Below are 22,474 nucleotides of genomic sequence, written 5' to 3'. Positions count from 1 at the left end.
AAATAATTGTAAGAAGTCCGCAGTCACTTGTTGCCATGACAACGTTGACCACTTTCTTTACTGTGATCGGTGATCGGAAGATAGTTTGTGAAGTTCCGATCTCCACAGTCCGATTACCTTTTACAAAGATGATCCAATCTTTGCATTCCGATCACCAATTGCTGTTCCGATCAGATCGGAAGATCGGACAATCGGACTGATGATCGGAAGTGCCCAGCTCTGATATATATATATATATATATATATATATATATATATATATATATATATATATATATATATATATATATATATATATATATATATATATCTTCGTTACTTTTGTAACCAAACTAGCGATAATCGCTACTTTTTTCCACCTCTCTGAAAAAAAAAAAACGTTGTCACCTCCCTACTGCGCATGCGTGGCCCAGGCGCCCAGTGTTGTATGAAAAAACTTCGGGGTATGAAATATCTTCAGTGAAGAGATTTCATAGTCATCAATATTAAAACACTAGGGTATTTTTTTATGTTAGACTCAAAAATCACTATATCAAAGATAAAAATCATTTAACTTTGCCCCCCAAATTACAATTCACTGCCTGAAATTTGTGATCCCGTTTTAAAGAGCGCAAACAGAGACCAGCGGTTTGTGTTAGCACGCGGCGGCGTGGCGCCCTGATGGAGACGAAAGTGGAGGAATATTTATTGCGCAGTGAAAGGAAGACCGAAAACAATAGCAGCAGCGAGGAACTGGAGGCTGGCAATCATTATACCAGTAATTGTAATGAGGACACTGGGTGTCATTCCAAGTCAACAAAGTCAAGAGCTGCTCATATTGTGAAAACATTGCTGGAAGCCGCAAAAAAGTACCGCAGGATTTTTTAGTGCGGTCCGTGGTAGTGCGGTATTTTCAGAAATTTTGCGGTAGTGCGGTAGTGAGGTACTTTTTGTGATGCGGTACTACCGCACTACCGCACTAAGTACCGCACCTGCCCTGCTCTGTTGAAGGCACCCGTTGTTGTGTTATTTGGTGTCCCATCGTCTAAAGCTGGCGCTTTTGTTTACAAACACTGGTCTCTCGTGAAGTGCGCATGCTCAGACTAGTAAGCGTAGACTTGTACAGTCTCACAAAGCTTTTTAACACATTAAGAGTTGCTGGAAGGCTGAATCAGACATGCAGTACCACCACACCTGCTGTTTCTAGAACGACACTCTGTACATATAAATACAACTCGTACAAAGTGTCGTTCTAGAAACAGCGAGGATGGTGGTAGTGGTAATGTATGTCTGATTCAGCCTTCCAGAATCTTTTAATCACGGTTAAAAAGCTTTGTGAGACTGTACAGGTCTACTCTAGCTGGTTTGAGTATGCGCAGTTCACTAGAGACCAGTGTTTGTAAACAAAAGCGCCAGCTTTTGACGGTGGGGACGCCAAATAACACAACACCGGCTCAGGCGCTTCTAGTATTACCGTCCATATGTACGTGTCAACGTGTGGTTTTCAGGTTTTGTATTTTTTTTTTTAATACAGATAATGAAAATTTGAATTCATCTGTTTTTTTATTTGAAATATCAATATTGTATCGTTTTCGCCTATCGGACTTATTGCAAGCTAGTATCGGAGTTGTGGATATATATCGGGTATCGGTTATCGGTTATCGCCTATATTTGTGTCTCCAGTTAACGAATTTCTGTTATCACCGATGTGGTTTTCCATTATCAGTCATCGGGTATCGGGAATAAGGTTTTCTGCTATCGTGCCCAGCAATGGTAACCTCGCCTCTCACCTCACATCACCTTTCTAATCTTTCATTCATGCCTACTCACTTACGAACACTCTACCAACACCAAGCATTACTTAACGTTACCTATCTTAATATAACTGAGACACCAACTTCTCCGCACCTCATGATCAAACTTATCTAATCTTTCACATAGGCTTTTATTTGTACCCGCACTCGCTAACACCCTACCAAGACCTAACTTAAAATAACAGCGTGGCCTCACACCCTGACAAAACCTATCTAACTCTTCCATGTATGCCTCTTTTTTGCACCCACAGTCCCACACCCACTAACACTACCAACACCAAACACTACCTAACTTCACCTAACCTAAAGTAACGTAAATCCTACCATCACAACCTAATCAGACCTATACTAATTGTCACTTTGTTTTATTATAAATCTTCAATCATTCAGCACAAGATATTTATAATAATAAAAGCTTCTTCGCTCTTGCTGTCCCTTTCAGTCAATGGTCGTATGAGACGTGGGATCTGCTTTGTGAGTGGTGGAAGAACGGGGAGGCCAAAAAGCGTGGGCTCTCCCTTATCCACGGCACCACCCTCGACAGCATCCCCGACCCAGCACCGAACCCATGGCGACACATCCCCCTCGCTTACACCTCCCTCAGCCCGCAGGAGTGTGCCAAATACGGCCCCTACTGCAAGTAAACATCCCAACCCCGTGTACCTATATATAGAGTCACCGTACACTAAACTGACCCAGAAACCTTGACCCAACCCTGGTTTGATGAAAGGAGGTTGGATTTAGGAGTCAATGTTGCATTGGAGGGGGCAGGGCTTCTGGGTCAATTTAATGTACACTGACATATTCTTTATTTGTATGCCTATGTTTGTTGTAGTGGCTATAGTATCAGTAGTTATTGTAGATGTGGGAGTGCTAATACTAATACTAATAGTAGTAGTAGTAGTAGTAGTTGTAGTAGCAGCAGCAATAGTAAGAGTAAAATTACTATTAAGGTGCGTTCAGACCTGGGCAACTTTTCGTGCGAACAGGAGGCATGCGCCTATTGCATGAAGAGGCAAGCAGAGCCATGAATCGGTGCAAAATAACTTAAATAAGGCATGCTTCAAATCTGTGCGCACAGGCCAACGTGCGCAGACGTATGAAGGCGCAAGTGCAACAGTCACTCATCAACCACGGTTTAATATACCCTGTGTTTTCTAATATTCAGGTCCTCCTTTGTATTGCCAGTATGAATGATTGGTCCAATGAAAACAATATAAACTTTATTGAGAATTATGAATTATCGTTCATCTACTTGTCTGTGGATGGCTAGCTCAGCAGTCTATAAAGACAAGGTGAAACGGAATAATGCTCTGCAGTTCCTCAAAAATGAATATAGGATGGGGACGTCAAAGGCAGTCCTGACCAAAAATAAAAGCATTTGGTCTTACTTCCGACGAATGCACAAGGAATACTTTTTTTTTACAGCACAGACAGCAACTCAAGGGCAACACACACAAAAAAAAAATGTAAAAAGAAAAAAACACAAATTGTTTCTCTCATATAGTGATAACTTAGATTGGCCAAAAGAGAGATCAATTTCGGATGGAGAGGTGTCTTGATACACTCTTCTAGAAAGAGGTAAAGTCATAGGCAGGAGGAAATACAGACGAAGGAAGGCTGTTCCAAAATTTACTAGTGAAGGGGATGAAAGAATGGAGATGCTGGTTAACTCTTGCATAAGGGGCTTAGGGATTTAGAGCATGAGTTAAAAGTCCTGTGCAGCAGGAACGCGGGGGGAGGGGGGGGGGGGGGGGGGAGGAGGCATGCATTTAGCAAGTTCAGAAGAGTAGTCAGCATGAAAATATTGATAGAAGATAGAAAGAGATGCAACATAGCGGCGGAATTTAAGAAATTTAAGGCTGTCAGTAAGAGCTAATGAGAAGAAGAGCCTTTGACTTCGTTCTGTCCAGAAGAGCTGTGTGATTGGAGCCCTCACATACGTGAGATGCATACTCTATACGAGGGCGGACAAGGCCCTTATATATGGAAAGCATCTGTGCGGGTGAGAAGAACTGGCGGAGACGATACAGAACGCCCAACCTCTAGGAAGCTGATTAAGTAAGAGAGGAGATGTAAAGTTTCCAGTTGAGATTTTGAGCTATGGATAGACCGAGGATATTCAGTGTTGAAAAAAGTGACAGCTCCGTTTTGTCAAATAATAGGGGATAGGTGTTTAGAAGATTGTGTCGATTTGATAGGTGGAGAAATTGTTTTTTTGAGGTATTGGAGGACACAAGGTCCCTTTCACCCATATCGGAAATGATAGCAATATCTGAGGTTAAGCGTTCTGCAGCCTCCAATCTGGTGTCTTGTAATTCCTGTTGAGAGGATCTTCTGGACAGTTTGTTATGGAAAGATCATTGATTAATAACACCACTATTGATAGGTTTAGGGGAAGAACAGTGACCGTTTGCCACAGCACACTGAACGGCCGGAAAGGAAACTGGAGATAAAGGAACAGAGAGTAGGATAGAATCCGAAAGGGGGCAGTTTAGAAAGCAAAGAGTTATGCCAGACTCTATCGAAAGCTTTCGATATGTTTAGCGCAACTGAGAAAGTTTCACCGAAGCGGCTAAGAGAGGATTCAGTTATGAGAGCAAAAAAATCGCCAGTAGAATGCCCCTTGCGGAACCCATACTGGCGATCAGATAGATGGTCAGAAGTGGAAAGATGCTTTTGAATCTTCCGGTTAAGGACTGATTTAAAAGATTTGAATAGACAGGAGAGCAAAGCTGTAAGGCGGCAGTTTGAGGGATTAGAACGGTCATCCTTCTTAGGTACAGGCTGTATAGGAAGGAAAGGTAGATGTTGACAGGCAGAGGCAAAAGAGTTTGACCAGGCAGGGTGGCAGCACGGAGGCACAGTTTTTAAGGATAATAGGAGGCACTCCATCAGATCCATAAGCCTTCTGAGGGTTTAGGCTAGAGAGGGCATAGAAAACATCATTCTTACGAATTTTAATAACAGGCATAAAGGAGTCAGAGGGCGGATGAGTAGGAGGAATATTCCCAGAATCATCCAAAGTGGAGTTTCAACATAAGGCTTGAGAGAAGAGTTCAGCCTTAGAGATAGATGAGACGGTGGTGCAGCCGTCTGGGTTAAGAAGAGGAGGAAAAGATGAAAACGTGAAATTGGAGATGTTTTTGGCTAGGTACCAGAAGTCTCTGGAAGAATTAGAAAAAGCAAAATTTTGACATTTCCTATTGATAAAAGAGCTTTTGGTAAGTCGAAGAACAGATTTGGCACGATTCCGGGCAGAAATGTAGAGATCATAGTTAGCAGGAGTGCGAAGGCTCTGATACCTTTTGTGAGCTGTCTGTCTTTGATAGCATGAGAATAAGCGTGATTAAACCAAGGCTTTTTAGCATGAGGAATAGAGAAAGTACGTGGGATGTGTGCGTTGGGCACACACAGAGGGGTCTCTCTCCTGGAAGCAGTAATCATTCCACGGGAAATCCGAAAATTATATCCTCAGGTCGTCCCACCGAGCTGAAGCAAAATGCCACCCTCCATTACTTGAGATGTCACTGGTAGTAGCGTAACAGGAAGAAACACGGCAACCAGGCGCAAGGCGCAGAGGTCTGAACGCGGCTTAAATTAGTATTAGTACAGTAGTAGTGATTGCTGTGATAGTTGTATTGGTAGTAATAGTAAAGGTAGTAGTAGCAGTAAAAGTAGTAGTAATAGTAGTTGTAGTAGTAGTAGTAGTAGTAGTAGTAGTAGTAGTAGTAGTAGTATCAGAAGCAACAGCAGCAGGAGGAGTAGCTACGTCCCGACCGTCCTCAGGTCAGGGAGTCGCTTCGGCACCTTCACCGCCGAGCCCGCCAGGTTCCTCCCCACGCTGCTGGAGGAGGTGAGGGCCCGCGGGGGGCGGCTGGTGGTGCGGCGCCTGGCAACCCTCCAGGACGCCGCAGCCGAGGCGGACCTCCTCATCAACTGCAGCGGCCTGGGAGCACGTGACCTGGTGCCTGACCCCTCCGTGTACCCCTGCAGAGGTCAGGTTATGAGGGTCAGTGTCAGATAAAAGGTAACGGTAAAGTTTGGGGCATACGATATGGCTGCGCGTGCCCTGGGTGCTCATCTCCGTTTCATTGGCCTTTGAGCTCGTGGTGGTTAATAACATATTACCTTGGGACACAGGGCCAGTGTGACATCCAGGTTGCCAGTTTACCTTCCCTAGGTTTCGCCAGGTAGCCCTCTATCGATCAACCCGAAAGGGCGAATGAATTGCTAGGTGGGCTGCATGCTGACTGCCCGGGTCGGGATTCTAACCCGGGCCCGCAGATTCATAGCTAGCCACGCTGACCACTGCACCGCGGAGGCGTATAAAATTGTCAGCGGGTGGTGACGGGTGGGATTTGAACACGGGTCCTCCAAGATACCACACCCGCGCGTCGACCACTCGGCCATTACCTACTCAAATGCATAAGTACAAATTAGCATGCTTTCCACGAGGCACTTGAATATATTCCTTTTGCTACATTTTAAGGATTTTTCGTAAAAGTTGTTGGTAATAGCTGCAGGTAATACATACCATCACCTGGAAACCCTTTGTCGGTAGGAGACCCTTAATATCCATTACTTTGAATAATTAGCTACAAATATATAGACATTTGATTTTCTAAGATAACCAGGGTTGGTAGAAGATACAGTTTATTAGATGCTACGTAACGTAATCCTTCTTCTAGCCTTCAGAATATTCGAAATGGCACGGCTGCATACTGCGTGGTAATCCTGCTATAAAACCTTCCTTGTTACATGCAGAGTTGAATTATTTTATTGTGTGATCAGTAAACTCATCTATTTATCAGTCTATCAACGAATATATCTATCGATCTGTATCAATCTATCTATCAATCGGTCATAATTTAGTATCTGGCCACCCATCAAAATCATCAACTCCCGATGTTCAAATGTCATTCTTTTCATAAAGTAAAAGTTGTTAATATTATTATTACTTGCAGTATTATCATTGGTAATTTATTGTTACTGTTATAACTATGTTATTATTATTATTAATATTATTATTATTATTATTATTATTATTATTATTATTATTATTATTATTATTATTATTATTATTATTATTATTATTATTATTATTATTATCATTATTATTATTATTATTATTATTATTATTATTATTATTATTATTATTATTATTATTATTATTATTATTATTATTATTATTATTATTATTATTATTATTATTATTATTATTATTATTATTATTATTATTATTATTATCATTATTATTATTATAATTATTATTATTATTATTATTATTATTATTATTATTATTATTATTATTATTATTATTATTATTATTATTATTATTATTATTATTATTATTGTTCTTATTAATATCAACCCTGTGTGTGTGTGTGTGTGTGTGTGTGCTACCCGCACATAACTGTGTCCCCGTGCAGGTACGCGCTCCCTGGGTGACCAGTTATCTCGCCGATGACTCCAACGAAGCGTTTGGCTACATCATCCCCAAGTAAGCAGCTGATAAGTGACACTCATTTCAGGAAGAGGAGGGGGAGAAGGGAAAGGAAGAGGAAGAAGAGGAGGAAGAGGAGAAGTAGGAGGTAAAGAAATAATAACGGTGATGGAAATGGAAAGTGCCGAGAAAAAAGAAAGGAATAAATGAAACAAAGATAAGGGATGAGAGATGAAAAAAAGAAGATAGGGAAGTGAAGAAGACGAGGATTAGAAGAATTAAAGGAAATAGTTTCCTCCTTCTATGATCGAAAGATGTGCAAAAAATAAGAGGAAAGAATAGATGACACACAGATAAAAGATGAGAAGGAAGAGAAGAAAAACAGAGGATTAGGAAAATAAGAGAAGACAACTTTACGATGGGCTCTTTCTTTCATTTCCATATTTTTTTGAACATCTGGTATGTATTAGTTACCTTTACGATAAGTTGACTTAATTTTCTACCATAGACTTACGTGGTGTGTGTGTGTGTGTGTGTGTGTGTGTGTGTGTGTGTGTGTGTGTGTTAATTAATTACCCCGTTCACAGCCGGGCGTGCGCCCATTACCACCAGAATTTAAATTTTCTCTATTGTGCCGAGGGTGACCTAGCTATTTTCATTGCCAGGTGGCAAATAGATTTTGGCATTGATAGCCAGTGTAAGACAGTATGAAAGACATGTCCATATGACATGATCAGTATATATTTTGGCATGATGAAGCTATTTTTATCATGTTATAATATGAAAACGCTCATTACGTAAATGAATATTCTGCAAGTAAGCGCGGGCAGTATAACAAAGGACTTGCGATGTTATCGTCATCTTCGACTTGAAAAACGATAATACGGCAAGTTCATTGCTATGCTGCTCACACTTACTTGCGAAATAATCATTTACGTAATGAAGGTTTTTATCTTATGATAAGAATAGCTTCATAATGCTCAAATATTTACAAATCATTTTATGTGGACATCTCTAATATTATCTTATGACAATGAATGTCAAACTCTCTTTTCAGATAAGCGTCACCCTTCCTCCCAAGGAAGTTAAGAGAAAATAAAAATTCTGGTGGTAATGGCTGCCCTAGCCATCTCGATATGGATTGGAACAGGATGGCTAGGGCAGCTGCGTGGGTGCCTCCCCGGGAAGACCGTCGGGAGTGAAGGAGGCGATTGAGTGAAGCGACGCGCCCTAGGGCGTATGCTCCCAGTTAGTTGGTGGTAATAGGCATCAAAACGGTCGACTGCTAACAGGCTAATTTTAGGCATTGGTATATTTGTAATTTGCATTTTTACCTCCTTGTTCTTTCATCTTTTTTTTTTTTTTTCTCTGTCATTTTCTTTTGAGTTATGAGTTTCTGTCGCTCTTGTCATCCTCTGTTTTCTTTTTCACCTTACATATTTGCCGTTTGTTAATTTACTTTTATTTCTATGCATTACAAACCAATTGACTGATAAAGCGAATGTGTGATTTTTTTACAGTAAAGGAAACAGCTTAAGGGCAATAAACATAATGATAAAAGAAAACTCGCTAACCGCTGCTCCTGCATAAGCAAACAGAAGGAGTGACCAGAGTAGTCAATTTCGGATGGCAAGGTGCCTTGACACATTGGAAAGAAGATAGCATTGGTATATATATATATATATATATATATATATATATATATATATATATATATATATATATATATATATATATATATATATATATATATATATATATATATAAAGGTTCCTTGGACGACGTCCGTTTGCCGTTACATTAACAGTCCCCATCATCCTATTAAACCCAGAAACAATGGTTCGTTTTATCGACTTTCGCCTGATTGTTTAAACATTGTATTTGTTTTTATTAACAACAAAGTTAATTTGTTTGTTTTGCTTGTTTTTCAAGGATATGGTTTTGCTACTTATTATGTATAGACTCAACTAATCTAAATCTAACAATTCTAACTCCGTTCCAAAACAAGGAGTTAAGAGGGAAAAACTAGCCACATAACTGTTTATGAATATTAATACGACGCTTGAAAATCCAGCGTCTGACGCCATGAAATCTGGTGTTTCGCTATTAATATTTTAGGCAATTATCAAAGATTACAAAGTGTCCCGTAATGAACACATCTGAGTGCACTACTGTGCAATTGCAGTTTCTCTCTCTCTTTTTTTTTTTTTTTTTACAACAAAGGAGGCAGCTCAAGGGAAAAAAAAACAATAATAAAAAAGCCCGCTAATCGCTGCTCCCATAAAAGAATTAGAAGAGGTGGCCAAAAGCAAGGTCAGATTCGGGAGGAGAGGTGTCCTGATACCCTCCTCTTGAAAGAGTTCAAGTCGTAGGGAGGAGGAAATACAGATGAAGGAAGATTGTTCCAGAGTTTACCAGCGTGAGGGATGAAAGAGTGAAGATGCTGGTTAACTCTTGCATAAGGGGTTTGGACAGTGTAGGGATGAGCATGAGTAGAAAGTCGTGTGCAGCGGGGCCGCGGGAGGAGGGGAGGCATGCAGTTAGCAAGTTCAGAAGAGCAGTCAGCGTGGAAATATCGATAGAAGATAGAAAGAGAAGCAACATCGCGGCGGAATTTAAGAGGTAGAAGACTATCAGTATGAGGAGGAGAGCTGATGCGACGAAGAGCCTTAGCCTCCACTCTGTCCAGAAGAGCGGTGTGGGTGGAGCCCCCCCCACACGTGAGATGCATACTCCATACGAGGGCGGACAAGGCCCCTGTATATGGATAGCAACTGCGCGGGGGAGAAGAACTGGAGGAGACGATACAGAACGCCCAACCTCGAGGAAGCTGATTTAGTGAGAGAGGAGATATGAAGTTTCCAGTTGAGATTTTGAGTTAAGGATAGACCGAGGATGTTTAGTGTTGAAGAAGGTGACAGCTGAGTGTTGTCGAAGAATAGGGGATAGGTGTTTGAAAGATTGTGTCGAGTTGATAGGTGGAGAAATTGAGTTTTTGAGGCATTGAAGGACACAAGGTTCCTTCTGCCCCAATCGGAAATGATAGCAAGGTCTGAGGTTAAGCGTTCTGCAGCCTCCAGTCTGGAGTCGTGTACTTCCTGTTGTAATGGTCTTCTATTGAAAGAAGTTGAATAATGCACAGTGGAGTCGTCAGCGTACGAGTGGACAGGACAGTTTGTTATGGAAAGAAGATCATTGATGAATAACAGGAGGAGAGTGGGTGATAGGACAGAACCCCGTGGAACGCCACTGTTGATAGGTTTAGGGGAAGAGCAGTGACCGTCTATCACCGGAGAGATAGAACGGCCGGAAAGGAAACTGGAGATAAAAGAACAGAGAGAGAGAGAGGGATAGAATCCGATAGAGGGCAGTTTAGAAAGCAAAGACTGGTGCCAGACTCTATCGAAGGCTTTCGATATGTCTACCGCAACAGAGAAAGTTTCACCGAAACTGCTAAGAGAGGATGACCAAGAGTCAGTTAAGAGAGCAAGAAGATCGCCAGTAGAACGCCCCTTGCGGAATCCATACTGGCGATCAGATAGAAGATTAGAAGTGGAAAGGTGCTTTTGAATCTTCCGGTTAAGGATTGATTCAAAAGCTTTAGATAGACATGAAAGTAAAGCTATTGGGCGGTAGTTTGAGGGACTGGAGTGGTCACCCTTCTTAGGCACAGGCTGTACAAAGGCATACTTCCAGCAGGAAGGAAAGATAGATGTTGATAGGCAGAGACGAAAGAGTTTGACCAGGCAGGGTGTCAGCACAGAAGCACAGTTTTTAAGGACAATAGGAGGCACACCATCAGGTCCATAAGCCTTCTGAGAGTTGAGGCCAGAGAGGGCATAGAAAACATCATTAGGAAGAATCTTAATAACAGGCATAAAGGAGTCAGAGGGGGGATAAGTAGGAGGAATATGCCCAGAATCGTACAGGTGGAGTTCTTACAGAAAGTTTGAGCGAAGAGTTCAGCCTTAGAGACAGATGAGACGGCAGTGCTGCCGTCAGGGTTAAGGAGAGGAGGGAAAGAGGAAGAAGTGAAATTGGAGGAGATATTTTTGGCTAGATGCCAGAAGTCACGGAAAGAATTAGAAGAAGCAAGGTGTTGACATTTTCAATTTATAAAAGAAGTTTTGGTAAGTCGGAGAATAGATTTGGCACGATTCCGGGCTGAAATGTATAGATCAAAGTTAGTGGGAGTTCGACAAAGTGTTTAAGAAAAATAAATAAACAATGCCTTCTTCATTCCATCTGGACGGAAATGTGTATCAAGAGAATGGGTGTCATAGCAGCCTTATAGAGAGACGTGATCCAAGCTGATGCCGTTTTGTAAGGATTGCTTCTGTCAACGTCACTAGAAAGAAATATACCAGCGATGAGAAGGAGGAGGAGGAGAGGGAGGAGTTGGAGGAAGTGGAGAAGGAGGAGAACGAGGAGGAGGAGGAAAAGGAGGAGGAGGTGGAGGAGGAGTAGGTGGAAATGAAAAGAAGCTCAAATAAAATGAAAATAATTGATGAAACAAAAGAAAAAAAATGAGAGAAGAAAAGAGAACGAGAAGGAACGGAAGAAGAAGGGAAGATTCGGAGGAGGTTAAGGAGCGATAGTTTCAGGATAAGATTGTCTTTTGTTGCCTTTTTATGATTTTCAATATAAGGAGTAAACCCATGACTTATGTATGATTTTTTTACGTCGTATTAGTCGTTACTAACAATAATGTGGCTGATATGTCTTTTTTGACGCGTTCTTCAACGGGTGGGTAGTTAATTTTGTTGATTTTTTATATCACTGTTTCGACGGAGTTCGTTATCAGGTTTCGGTCCAAGTACATGTACTCATATTTGTACTCGTACTGACGTACATAATATGATGATATGATGTACTTGTACTATGGGTCAAAAGTTCCGTAGTACTTGTACGTGTACTCAGACTACAAGTACTCGAGAATCTACGAGCACTTTCGAGTATATTCGAGTACAACAAAAAATGAAAACGTGAGGCTGGTGTGGTGTTGGATGACCTTGATAGGTGGAGGTGAGGTCAGGGTAAGGGATTAACAAAGATGTGTTCTACGTTTGGGGCTTGGGAAGGTCTGGTGGCCTGGGCCCTAGGGTGAGGTGACACTGAGGTCATGTGAGGTGAGTTAGGGCAAAGAAGGGATGGCAGCTTGCCACTTGTTAAAAGCAGAAAAGCAGAAAAAATCGGTTGAACCAGTAAAAAGGTCTTGTGCTTGGATTCGAGTACAGTACAAAAATATTCGTACTTGGACTCGAGTTCAGCTATATAACGGAGCACTGTACTTGGACATGCAGCATCGTAATGTGCTCCTGCTTGGAGTTAAGTACAAAATATACTTAAACCCAAATCTGTATGTTATATGTCAACTTCCCTCTGCGAAAACCCTACACTTCTTACTGACGCCCCCAAAACGGAATCAGTAAGCCAAACTAGCCACATGAGTTCATTTTTACTAACACGACGTTTTGAAAATCTGCCAACAGCCACGACACGGTGGTGCTGGGCGGGACTCACCAAGATAACAACTGGAATCTCGAGGTGGACCCAGCCGACTCTCGCGCCATCTGGTCCGCCTGCACCTCTCTCCTGCCCTCCCTCAAGGTCAGACCTCACCTGTCTGGTCAATTTACTTCATTTTCCTTCTTACATGGCTTTGAGTAGGGTTAGGTTGGCAGGTAATCAAATAACCAGATAGTCAGCTAGTCGGATAAGTTGAAGTCAGGTCAGATGGTGAGGTGTTCTTGGAGGACCTCACATTACCGAACCGTAGATAAAAAATTCTGGGGTGCACGACACACAATACAACAAACAAATGAATACTTATTAGATCTATTAAATAACATTCATCTACAAATCAAGGTCATCATTTATCATTAAATTTTATTTGTCATCATTTATCACTTATCGGTTATGTTAGGTTAGGTGAATAAATACAAATCTCCATTTTTGTTAACCAGTCCGCTGCACAGACTTGGGTTTCACTGGTACCGTGGTAACATATACTCCCAGGTCTTTCTCTGCCTCCGTGGTGGATAGTGGAGTGTTTCATAATTATGTGGTATTGTTATGTTGGATAGCCCCTCCCAAGGTGCATGACTTTACATATTTCTTCATTGAATTATAGCAGACACTTTTTGTTACGTTCCTGTAGCTTGGTGATGTCTTCTTGAAAGAAATCCGCAGTCAAGGGCTTTTAAAGAACATTCAATTACATTTAAACGTAATCATATATCCTTCTTAGGCTGTGTTATGTTAGGGGAATAAAAAACAATTTATATCTATTAAGAACATTCATCTACAAGTTAAGGCCATCATTTATCATTCCTAGGTTAGGTAAGATTGGGTTAGAATTCTAAAAAAAATAATATCAACATAAATCTATTAACGAACATTCATCTACAACTCAGGTGCAATACTTGTCCGATTCAGGGGGAGAGAAACTTGCCTTATGAAGACAGGCTGAAGCATTTAAATCTACACTCTCTAGAAAGGCGAAGGTTGCGAAGAGACATGATCGAAGTCTATAAATGGATGAAGGGCTTTAATAAAGGGGATGTCAATAAAATTTTGAGAGTTAAAGAGCCAGGTGGGACGCGTGGCAATTGTTTTAAGTTAGACAAATTCAGATTCAACAAAGACATGGGCAAGAATTGATTCACCAGTAGAGTTGTGGACGAATGGAACAGGCTTGGGAGCCATGTTGTGGGTGCCAATACCACAGATACATTCAAGAAGAGGTTAGATAAAGCCATGGATGGTGAGGTAAGGTGGGGTTGAGTGTACAGGAGCTGCCTTGTACAGGCCAACCGCCCTCTTGCAGACTCCTTTCGTTCTTATGTTCTCCCTCCCGCAGTCTGCTGAGGTGGTGCGGGAGTGGGTGGGGCTGAGGCCGTGTCGAAGCAAGGGTGTGAGGCTGGAGGAGGACGAGCTAAAGATGGGTTCTCGCACCGTCCCTGTGAGTCTGACAATTTGCTCTTGTTATTGATATCCTGTTTGGTGAAGTATGCATGTACATCATTTACCTTTGATAGCACATGGAGGTATAGTGAAGAACTTATTTCGCATTAAGGTTAATGAAAGAGGAGAGAAGAGTTAAGAGGAGAGACAGAGGCGAAGGAAGGAGTAAAAATAAAAGTGAGGTAAAGGAGAGAAGGGGCAGGGTAAAGGAAGGAAATGGAGAGGTGAGGGAAGGAGAAAAGATGGTAAGAAAAAGAAAGGAAAGAGAGGGAGATGAGGTGGAGGGGTGAGGGAAAGAAAGATGTGAAATGAGGGAGGGTAAAAGGTGGGGCATTGGGAGGAAGAATGTGAAGGAAAGAAATGGAGGAGCAAAGAGGGTTAAAGGAAGGGGAGAGTGGCACAAGGTGACAAAAGGGAGGGAAGAATAGGGAGCAAAGGGAAGAAAGAAGGGGGGTGCTGCAGAATAGGGAAGAGGCGAGGGCAATCGTCTGAAAAGGAGAGCTGGGGGAGTGAGTGGATGGAAATAGGAAAATGAGGGGTTGTCTCTAACAGACGAAGAACCGTATATTTAGTCTTTGAGCCAGGGCCTCAAAGTTTGATGATCTATACCAAACAAGGGACAAAGGCTACCATATATTTTCTGAAAGCCTAGAATCTCGACTTTTCAATGATGTATGATAGGCATTTGAGAAGGGTATAGCTGTGACGTGTTGTCAGACAATCTTTTGATCAAATTCTTAAAAATTTTACGGTCAAACCTTTTTAGATAGTTGGTATATCTAAACATATAATAACGATAAAGAAAACATAAGACATGGATTCCTATGTTACTGGACATGATAAATTCAATTATAATTTTAGCTTTGTTCTGAAAGACAAGACCATAGCAAAACTTTTGAGTTTTGCCGCTGATATACTTTTCTACCTTTCTAGAGTTATGCCATATATATATATATATATATATATATATATATATATATATATATATATATATATATATATATATATATATATATATATATATATATATATATATATATATATATATATATATATATATATATATATATATATATAATGTTCGTTACATGTAATACTTTGTCTCTGAAAAGCCCATGAGATGTGCTTTATAATGGTGCATAACAAGCCATATATTGGTGAGTATTACCATTTGTAAAGACTCACATGCAGGTCCTCGTTCAACCACACTGCTTTCAGGCATATATAGGATTACCACAACTACAACACATATTCACATACTTCATGTATTCTCCTTTCCTGAAAGGATAACGTCATAGCACACTGTTTATGTAACTGTGATACAGCTTTAAAAAAATCCAAACATGGTTATTCATATAGAAACTAAAACTTGAACACACATGATTGTGCTTAAACCCGACTTGTGACACTAATGTTTTCAGATAAATATAAATGATGCCGTTCTCAATAAAATACAATTCCCATTGTTTGAGTAATGCTCAAGATTATGACATTCTGCTGAACTCTTAAACATTCTAAAATTTGAGACACGCAAAGTTTCTCCGGTGCTCTACTCATGTTAGGGAGAATATTTCGACAAAGAGGAAAACACGGGAGAAGCTTATGAATTCATTACGGAATCAAGGGGTAAGGGAAAGGGTGTGTAGCAGATAGACGGTGTATCCTTGTGATAATTCTATAGTCAAAGTGTCGAAGGAGTAAGGAGGAGAAAGTAGGAGAGCTTTATCAATTTATGGACTCAAGAATGAAGGAAGGGCGGGAGTGTGCCGAATAAACTGTGTTTCTCTGTGGTGGTTGCAGGTCATCCACAACTACGGTCACGGGGGCAGCGGGGTGACTCTGTTCTGGGGATGCAGCAGAGAAGTGGCCCGTCTTGCCTCCAATATCTTGTATCGCTGCTACGGGCCCACCAGCAGGCTCTAGACTTCTCCACGAGGCATGTCAGGACGGCCAGTATTTATCACATGTCGGTTTAATTGACCCCTATGAAGTACATACTGCTGTTTTTTTCAACGGCTGTTCACGTGTGTCTTCCTTCTTGCACTCCAGCTTCATTCTGAAGATTTGTTTTACTTAGAGAGCAAGCAAGTACATCCCAAGGAATAGATTTTTAGTAAATGTAAAGACAGGAATGGTTAATGTAATAAAATCTAGATTAGTTCATGAATTTTATTTTATTAGGCCCTTATCAAACACTCTGACCATCTGCCATGTGCCGGGATAGTATTACGCCAATCGATGATTAGATGACGTCATCCAAAGGAGAGAGAGAGAGAGAGAGAGAGAGAGAGAGAGAGAGAGAGAGAGAGAGAGAGAGAGAGAGAGAGAGAGAGAGAGAGAGAGAGAGAGATTGTGATAAAATTGTGATTGTACTTAAACGAATATCATCTCGGCAAACCCTTTAAAATAATACCCCACCGGACGGATGAACTTCAGCTAAGAGGAATAATAATACTGCCGTGTATCAATGTGCAACAGGTGTTTAAATAAAAATATAAAAAAGGAGAGAGAGAGAGAGAGAGAGAGAGAGAGAGAGAGAGAGAGAGAGAGAGAGAGAGAGAGAGAGAGAGAGAGAGAGAGAGAGAGAGAGAGAGAGAGAGAGAGAGAGAGATTTTTTGTCATGAACCGATCGTGGCTATTAGGCCGGATTAATTGTTAAATAACTTTTTTTTATTTTTGGGTTTTATATCTGCTTATTCACTTTTCAGTTTTAATTAACATCCTAAAGCATACACACCATTCACTCAGCCATTCATACAGACATACATTGCACAGTATTGCTGCCTATCACATAACTGTGTTAGTAGGACAATGGGCATGGGGAAGGGGTATATACATATACTTAATATATACATATACTTAATATGTATATTTACAATACTGGTACATTACAATGTTCACCATTCATACAGCATCCGTTACGTTTAGTCATACTTAAGCATACGCTAAGAAATTACTTCCATCACCAAAAAAACATGACGTAAATCATAACTCGCTGATCTAGATGGTCTTATTCAGGAAAGTCATCAGCCTATCAATCACATCCGGATGACCGTTCCCGAGCAGGGAGGAGAGGACGAGGGGAACGACTATCGTCTCGAAGTAATCCACGAGAGGCCGACGCGCCTTTTCGTCTTTTCCACAGCCTGTGACCAACAGAAAGCGTTCTATTACAGGTGGCCCATTGTGGTGGGAAGGTGCCATCGATATAGGGTCTGAGGTGGGTTAGGAGGGTAGAACCCACCCTGAGGCGTGCGAGGACCACTTCCTCCCGTCGAGATTGACGACTGGAAATGGCCCACTGGCCAAGGATGAGATTGACAGTGGGGAGTTGTTGGTTCGTCCATTGGCCTTGCCACTGAAGATTTACTGATGACTTTCCGAGAGAGAGAGAGAGAGAGAGAGAGAGAGAGAGAGAGAGAGAGAGAGAGACAAGACTGCAGGTCCCAAGGGAGGCTCCACGCTCCCTCGAGCTCCACAGCCGATTTATCCAAAATGCTAGCCTGTTCATTGCCGTAGTTGCGGCAATGTCCATGCACCCATTCCAGCGAGAAAAAGTTACGGGAAGTATGTAACTTATTAATGATGTTGCCCTGGATTTCATTAGTATCCGTGTGTCTCAAATTCTATAGCCTGAAGGGACGACATAGAATCGGTGAAGATTGTGATTAAGTTGTGATTGGAGTTAAGTGCATGGCCTTATCACTTGCAAAAAGTTCATCAGAAAATACTGATGTATGAGAAGGCAAACGGAACCTTAGGGAACATTCACGCGACCAAACACTGGCTCCCACGCATTCATTCATTTTTAGAGCCGTCGGTGGACAGGTGGAGGTCATTGGTGTAGCCGCTGGCTAGTTCCAAGAACCGCTGCCGGGCCTCCACAGGGTTGATTTTAGTTTTTGTGCCGGGAAGCCAGGTCGTGATGATGGTGGTGGTGGGGTGTGGCTTTTCCCACGGAGCAACAATCTGCCGGACAATTTTGTCGCATTCCTCCAGGTTTATCCTCGTCTCTTCGCACTGCTATGGGGCGGCGAGGCGAGGAGTGGAGTTGGTGGTACTGCCGTAGGGGAGTGCAGGTGGTGTTGCTGATCATATTTTTCCTCACCGTTGTCATAAGGTGTTAGCGGCGGATGGAGAACGGGGAATGTTGGCCTCAACCTCCATTCTGGCAACCCTTTTACACCTTAGGACTCTTATACACATTCACAGACATTCATTCTGAAACACATTCAGCCTCCTGAGGGTTGCGTCGGATGCTGTCCCATACATACACTGGCGAGCCATAGTTCAGATGAGTACGAATTAACTACTTGTACACCATTATTAAAGACGTTCTGCTACTCTGCCCCATGTACCGACCACAGTGGCAAGGTTGCGTCCAACAGGTGGCTACACGTACACCCACCGTAAAAGCGTAAATGCAAACGCTTATAGATAATTGTAAAATGGTGTAAATAATTGTAAAAATAGAAATGTATGGCAGAGGCTTTCAAATAACTCCCCACCGGACGGGGGAAGTTTTGCTTCAGAAAAAAAAAAAATACTACCATGTACCAATATACTAAACATGTGTTTAAATAAAAAAAAAAAGAGGGAAGAGAGAGAGAGAGAGAGAGAGAGAGAGAGAATTAGAATCAGAAACTTTATTTCCATATATGCTATGGTTATTATTTACAGGCTTATAACTTTTTTTTTTAACGTCGTGGCCTATTGCGCCGGTAGGCTTCTTCCCGGTGGATTCTGATTGTCGGCCCAAGGCTTCTTTCCCGTAGGGCCTGATGGTCGGCCCAGCCCGCTCTGGCGCAGGCGAGTGTTTATAGTGGCGCCATCTTGCATTGGCTCATGCTGCCCTCCCGGAGCTCATCTTTAATTTTAGAATCTTGAGTCCGGGTTGATAGGTGGTCTTTTGGACAGCATGTGGCGGCGGCTGAAAAATCCCATCTTGGTGGCACCGGGCGTGGATTGAACTCGCGTCGTCCTGAACGCGGCGCCGTCACACTATCCATTCAGCCACCGCCTCCCCCAAACTATTGATCATAGTATATAGAGTGCGATGAAATTTACAAAAAAAAAAAAAAAATTAAAATATAACTGGAATATAATTGCTGATAAAAAGAAAGGGTGAACTAATATCTAAGACATCATGTAGAACATTATAAGATAAAGTTTAATAAGAGAGTAATCAGTGTAAGTAGTTACCTGTGCTATCCTGCAAGAAGTGTTTCCTCAGGTAGACCTTTTTACTTTCAAACAATAACTTTTCTTTACTTTTTTGGGGAGATTATTCCATATTTTTGGCCCTTTGACTGTCATAGATCGGGACCCAATGTCAGTGTATGTTTTTGGTACACAGAGTAGATTTTGTTGTCTTGTGTTTGTGTCAATTATTTGTCTTACTTGTGGAAAAGAGAATAGCCATTCAGGAAAATGCTTCTTCAGTGCTTTGAATAATATGATGCACTGTTCAAAAATGCACTTTTGTTGAATATTTGGCCATTGTAATTCATTAAGAATGGGGTTACATGGTCAAACTGGGCTCCTCCAGTAACCACTTTTTGCAACAAAATTCTGTATCTTTTGAATCCTTCTCAGCTGTGTGATATTTGTGCTGCCCCAAACAGTTATCCCATAGTTAAGGTGACTTAAAGCAAGTGTCTAAACTACTATTAACCTGGCTTCTCTGCTGAGCAAATCTTGTAAACGATTTATGTACATAAGTATGCCAAATACGTTTTTACTAATTTCCGTCACGTGCGTATCAAACAGCATGTTTCTGTCAAAATGTAGCCCCAAGTTTTTTACATTCTGGCTAGGTTTAACTAAGGCACAACCTACTTCAGTTGTGGTGTTGTCCGGTATTCGTGATATCAGAGCTCTTGTGCCTAAAAATATACATTGAGTCTTTTTTTTTAGTTCACCAAGAGATTATTCCTATTAAAATAGTTTTTTTTTTCTAACGGCTGTTCTGTTCTAAGAATTAACTCAGGTAGATTTTCAGTATTTACACTTTGAATGAATTGTGTGTCATCAGCATATTGTATAATAAAACAATCTTTAATTTCTTGTAACAGGTCATTTACATAAACGTTAAATAACAAAGGGCCTAGAATGGATCCTTGCGCGACTCCAAACGATACTTTTGGTGTAGAGGAAAATTTTCCATCAATTCGCACAGACTGAGTCCTGTTACATGAATAATCGTTAAAGCAAAATATGTCGATTCCAATTTAATTAAACTTTCTAAGTAGAGTGTCATGGCTGACACTATCAAAGCTTAAGATAGGTCACAAAGAGTTAAAGGACATATTACTCTTTTGTCCATTGTGTCATAAATCTTTTTCGAAACTTGTAGGAGTGTAGACTCAGTTGATAAGTTTGGTCTGAAGCCATGTTAAGTGCTGCTAAAGAGGAAATTATTTTCCATAAACTGGATCAATTGAGGAGCAACTATCTTTTCTAATATTTTAGATACAACTGGGAGCAAGGAAATTGGCCTGTAGCTATCTACTTCTTCTGGATCTCCTTTCCTAAATATTGGTGTGACAATAGCGTGTGTCCAAGCATTAGGAAAGATACCTGTTGTTATTTATGTATTTATGATAAATGTGATGTATAAGTAGAATTGCTGGCACAATATCTTTGATGAATCTCAGGGAGATCTTGTCAGATCCATATAAGTTGGATTCCTTGAGGTGCTTTGTATAATAATAATAATAATAATAATAATAATAATAATAATAATAATGATAATAATAATAATAATAATAATTCAAAATGGCGAAAAATTACAGAGCCTCGGAGTCCCCGCCTGCGGGGGGGGCATAAATTCCCCCAGGTAGGACTCCCCTTCTGGCTGCCGACTTGAGAGGTGTCCTGATGACTCCTCGAACCTCCTCCTTATCAATTTCTGCAACCTTCGCGGTCTTCGTTCTAATTATCATTCTGTGGAACACCATCTCTCCTCCTCTAAACCCTACCTTATCTTCCTCACCGAAACACAGGTTTCTGAGGCTATTGACAGCAACCTCTACTCTGTTCCCTCCTACTATCTCTATCCTAAATTTCAATCCAAAGCTGGATGTTGCGTCTACGTGCAAAACGACATCACTTGCACTCGTGCCCACGACCTTGACTCTTCTGAATATTCTACCATCTGGCTAAGACTTCATTGTCATTCTATTACTAAATACTTCTGTGCTGTTTATCTCTCACCTAACTCTACTAACTATGTAAAATTCTTTGACTATTTGAACTCTAAAGTGGAGCACATCTTGACTCACTCTCCCTTCGCTGAAATCTCCATCTTAGGAGATTTCAATGTTCACCACCAGCTTTGGCTTTCATCCTCTTTCACTGACCAGCCTGGTGAACAAGCCTACAACTTTGCTCTCCTCAACGACCTAGAGCAGTTGGTTCAGCACCCTACTCGTATTCCCAACCGTCTTGGAGACAGGCCCAACATTCTAGATCTTTTCATTACCTCTAATCCTTCTACTTACTCTGTCAAACTATTCTCTCCGTTGGGCTCCTCCGATCATAACCTTATTTCTGTATCCTGTCCTATCGCTCCTGTACATCCTCTCGACCCACCGAAGAGGCGATGCTTCTGGCATTTTGCTTCAGCTCGGTGGGACGACCTGAGGATGTACTTTTCCGATTCCCCGTGGAATGATTACTGTTTCCAGGAGAGAGACCCCTCAGTGTGTGACCAGCGCATCTCTCTCTACTCCTCATGCTAAAAAGCCTTGGCTTAATCATGCTTGTTCTCGTGCAATTAAAGATAGATAGGCAGCTCAAAAAAGGTTCCAGAACCTTCGAACACCCGCTAACTTTGACCTTTACATTTCAGCCCGGAATCGTGCCAAAGCTATTCTCCGACTTACCAATAACTTCTTTTATCAATAGAAAATGTCAACATCTTGCTTCTTCTAATTCTTCCCGTGACTTCTGGCATCTAGCCAAAAATATCTCCTCCAATTTCACTTCTTCCTCTTTCCCTCCTCTCCTTAACCCTGACGGCTGCACTGCCGTCTCATCTGTCTCTAAGGTTGAACTCTTCGCTCAAACTTTCTGTAAGAACTCCACCCTGGGCGATTCTGGGCATATTCCTCCTACTCATCTCACCTCTGACTCCTTTATGCCTGTTAATAAGATTCTTCCAAATTATGTTTTCTATGTCCTCTCTGACCTCAACTCTCAGAAGGCTTATGGACCTGATGGAGTGCCTCCTATTGTCCTTAAAAACTGTGCTTCCGTGCTGACACCC

General features: G+C 41.3%; 1 protein-coding gene across 1 annotated transcript; it reads left to right on the top strand.

Annotated features, from left to right (window-relative positions):
* Positions 1–1,685: 1,685 nt before the first annotated feature.
* LOC126991431 (D-aspartate oxidase-like) lies at positions 1,686–16,365 on the top strand. Its single transcript, XM_050850199.1, has 7 exons — positions 1,686–1,752; positions 2,184–2,433; positions 5,583–5,805; positions 7,226–7,296; positions 12,732–12,849; positions 14,102–14,203; positions 16,006–16,365. Exons 1-7 carry the CDS (start codon positions 1,686–1,688, stop codon positions 16,126–16,128), a joined length of 954 nt encoding a protein of 317 aa, XP_050706156.1. The 3' UTR covers positions 16,129–16,365.
* Positions 16,366–22,474: the final 6,109 nt, after the last annotated feature.

This window comes from Eriocheir sinensis, unplaced genomic scaffold (assembly GCF_024679095.1).
Source record: "Eriocheir sinensis breed Jianghai 21 unplaced genomic scaffold, ASM2467909v1 Scaffold278, whole genome shotgun sequence".
In the NCBI taxonomy this organism is placed as follows: Eukaryota; Metazoa; Arthropoda; class Malacostraca; order Decapoda; family Varunidae; genus Eriocheir; species Eriocheir sinensis.
The sequence above is the reverse complement of the archived record's forward strand: the minus strand, read 5'-3'. Positions and strand labels throughout refer to the sequence as shown.

Excerpts from the sequence above, each read along its gene's own strand:
- LOC126991431 (XM_050850199.1), top strand. The coding sequence starts at position 1,686 with ATGTGGTTTTCCATTATCAGTCATCGGGTATCGGGAATAAGGTTTTCT. Across the intron at positions 5,806-7,225 it reads GCAGAGGTCAGGTTATGAGG|GTACGCGCTCCCTGGGTGAC; the intron begins GTCAGTGTCAGA and ends GTCCCCGTGCAG. Across the intron at positions 7,297-12,731 it reads TTTGGCTACATCATCCCCAA|CCACGACACGGTGGTGCTGG; the intron begins GTAAGCAGCTGA and ends ATCTGCCAACAG.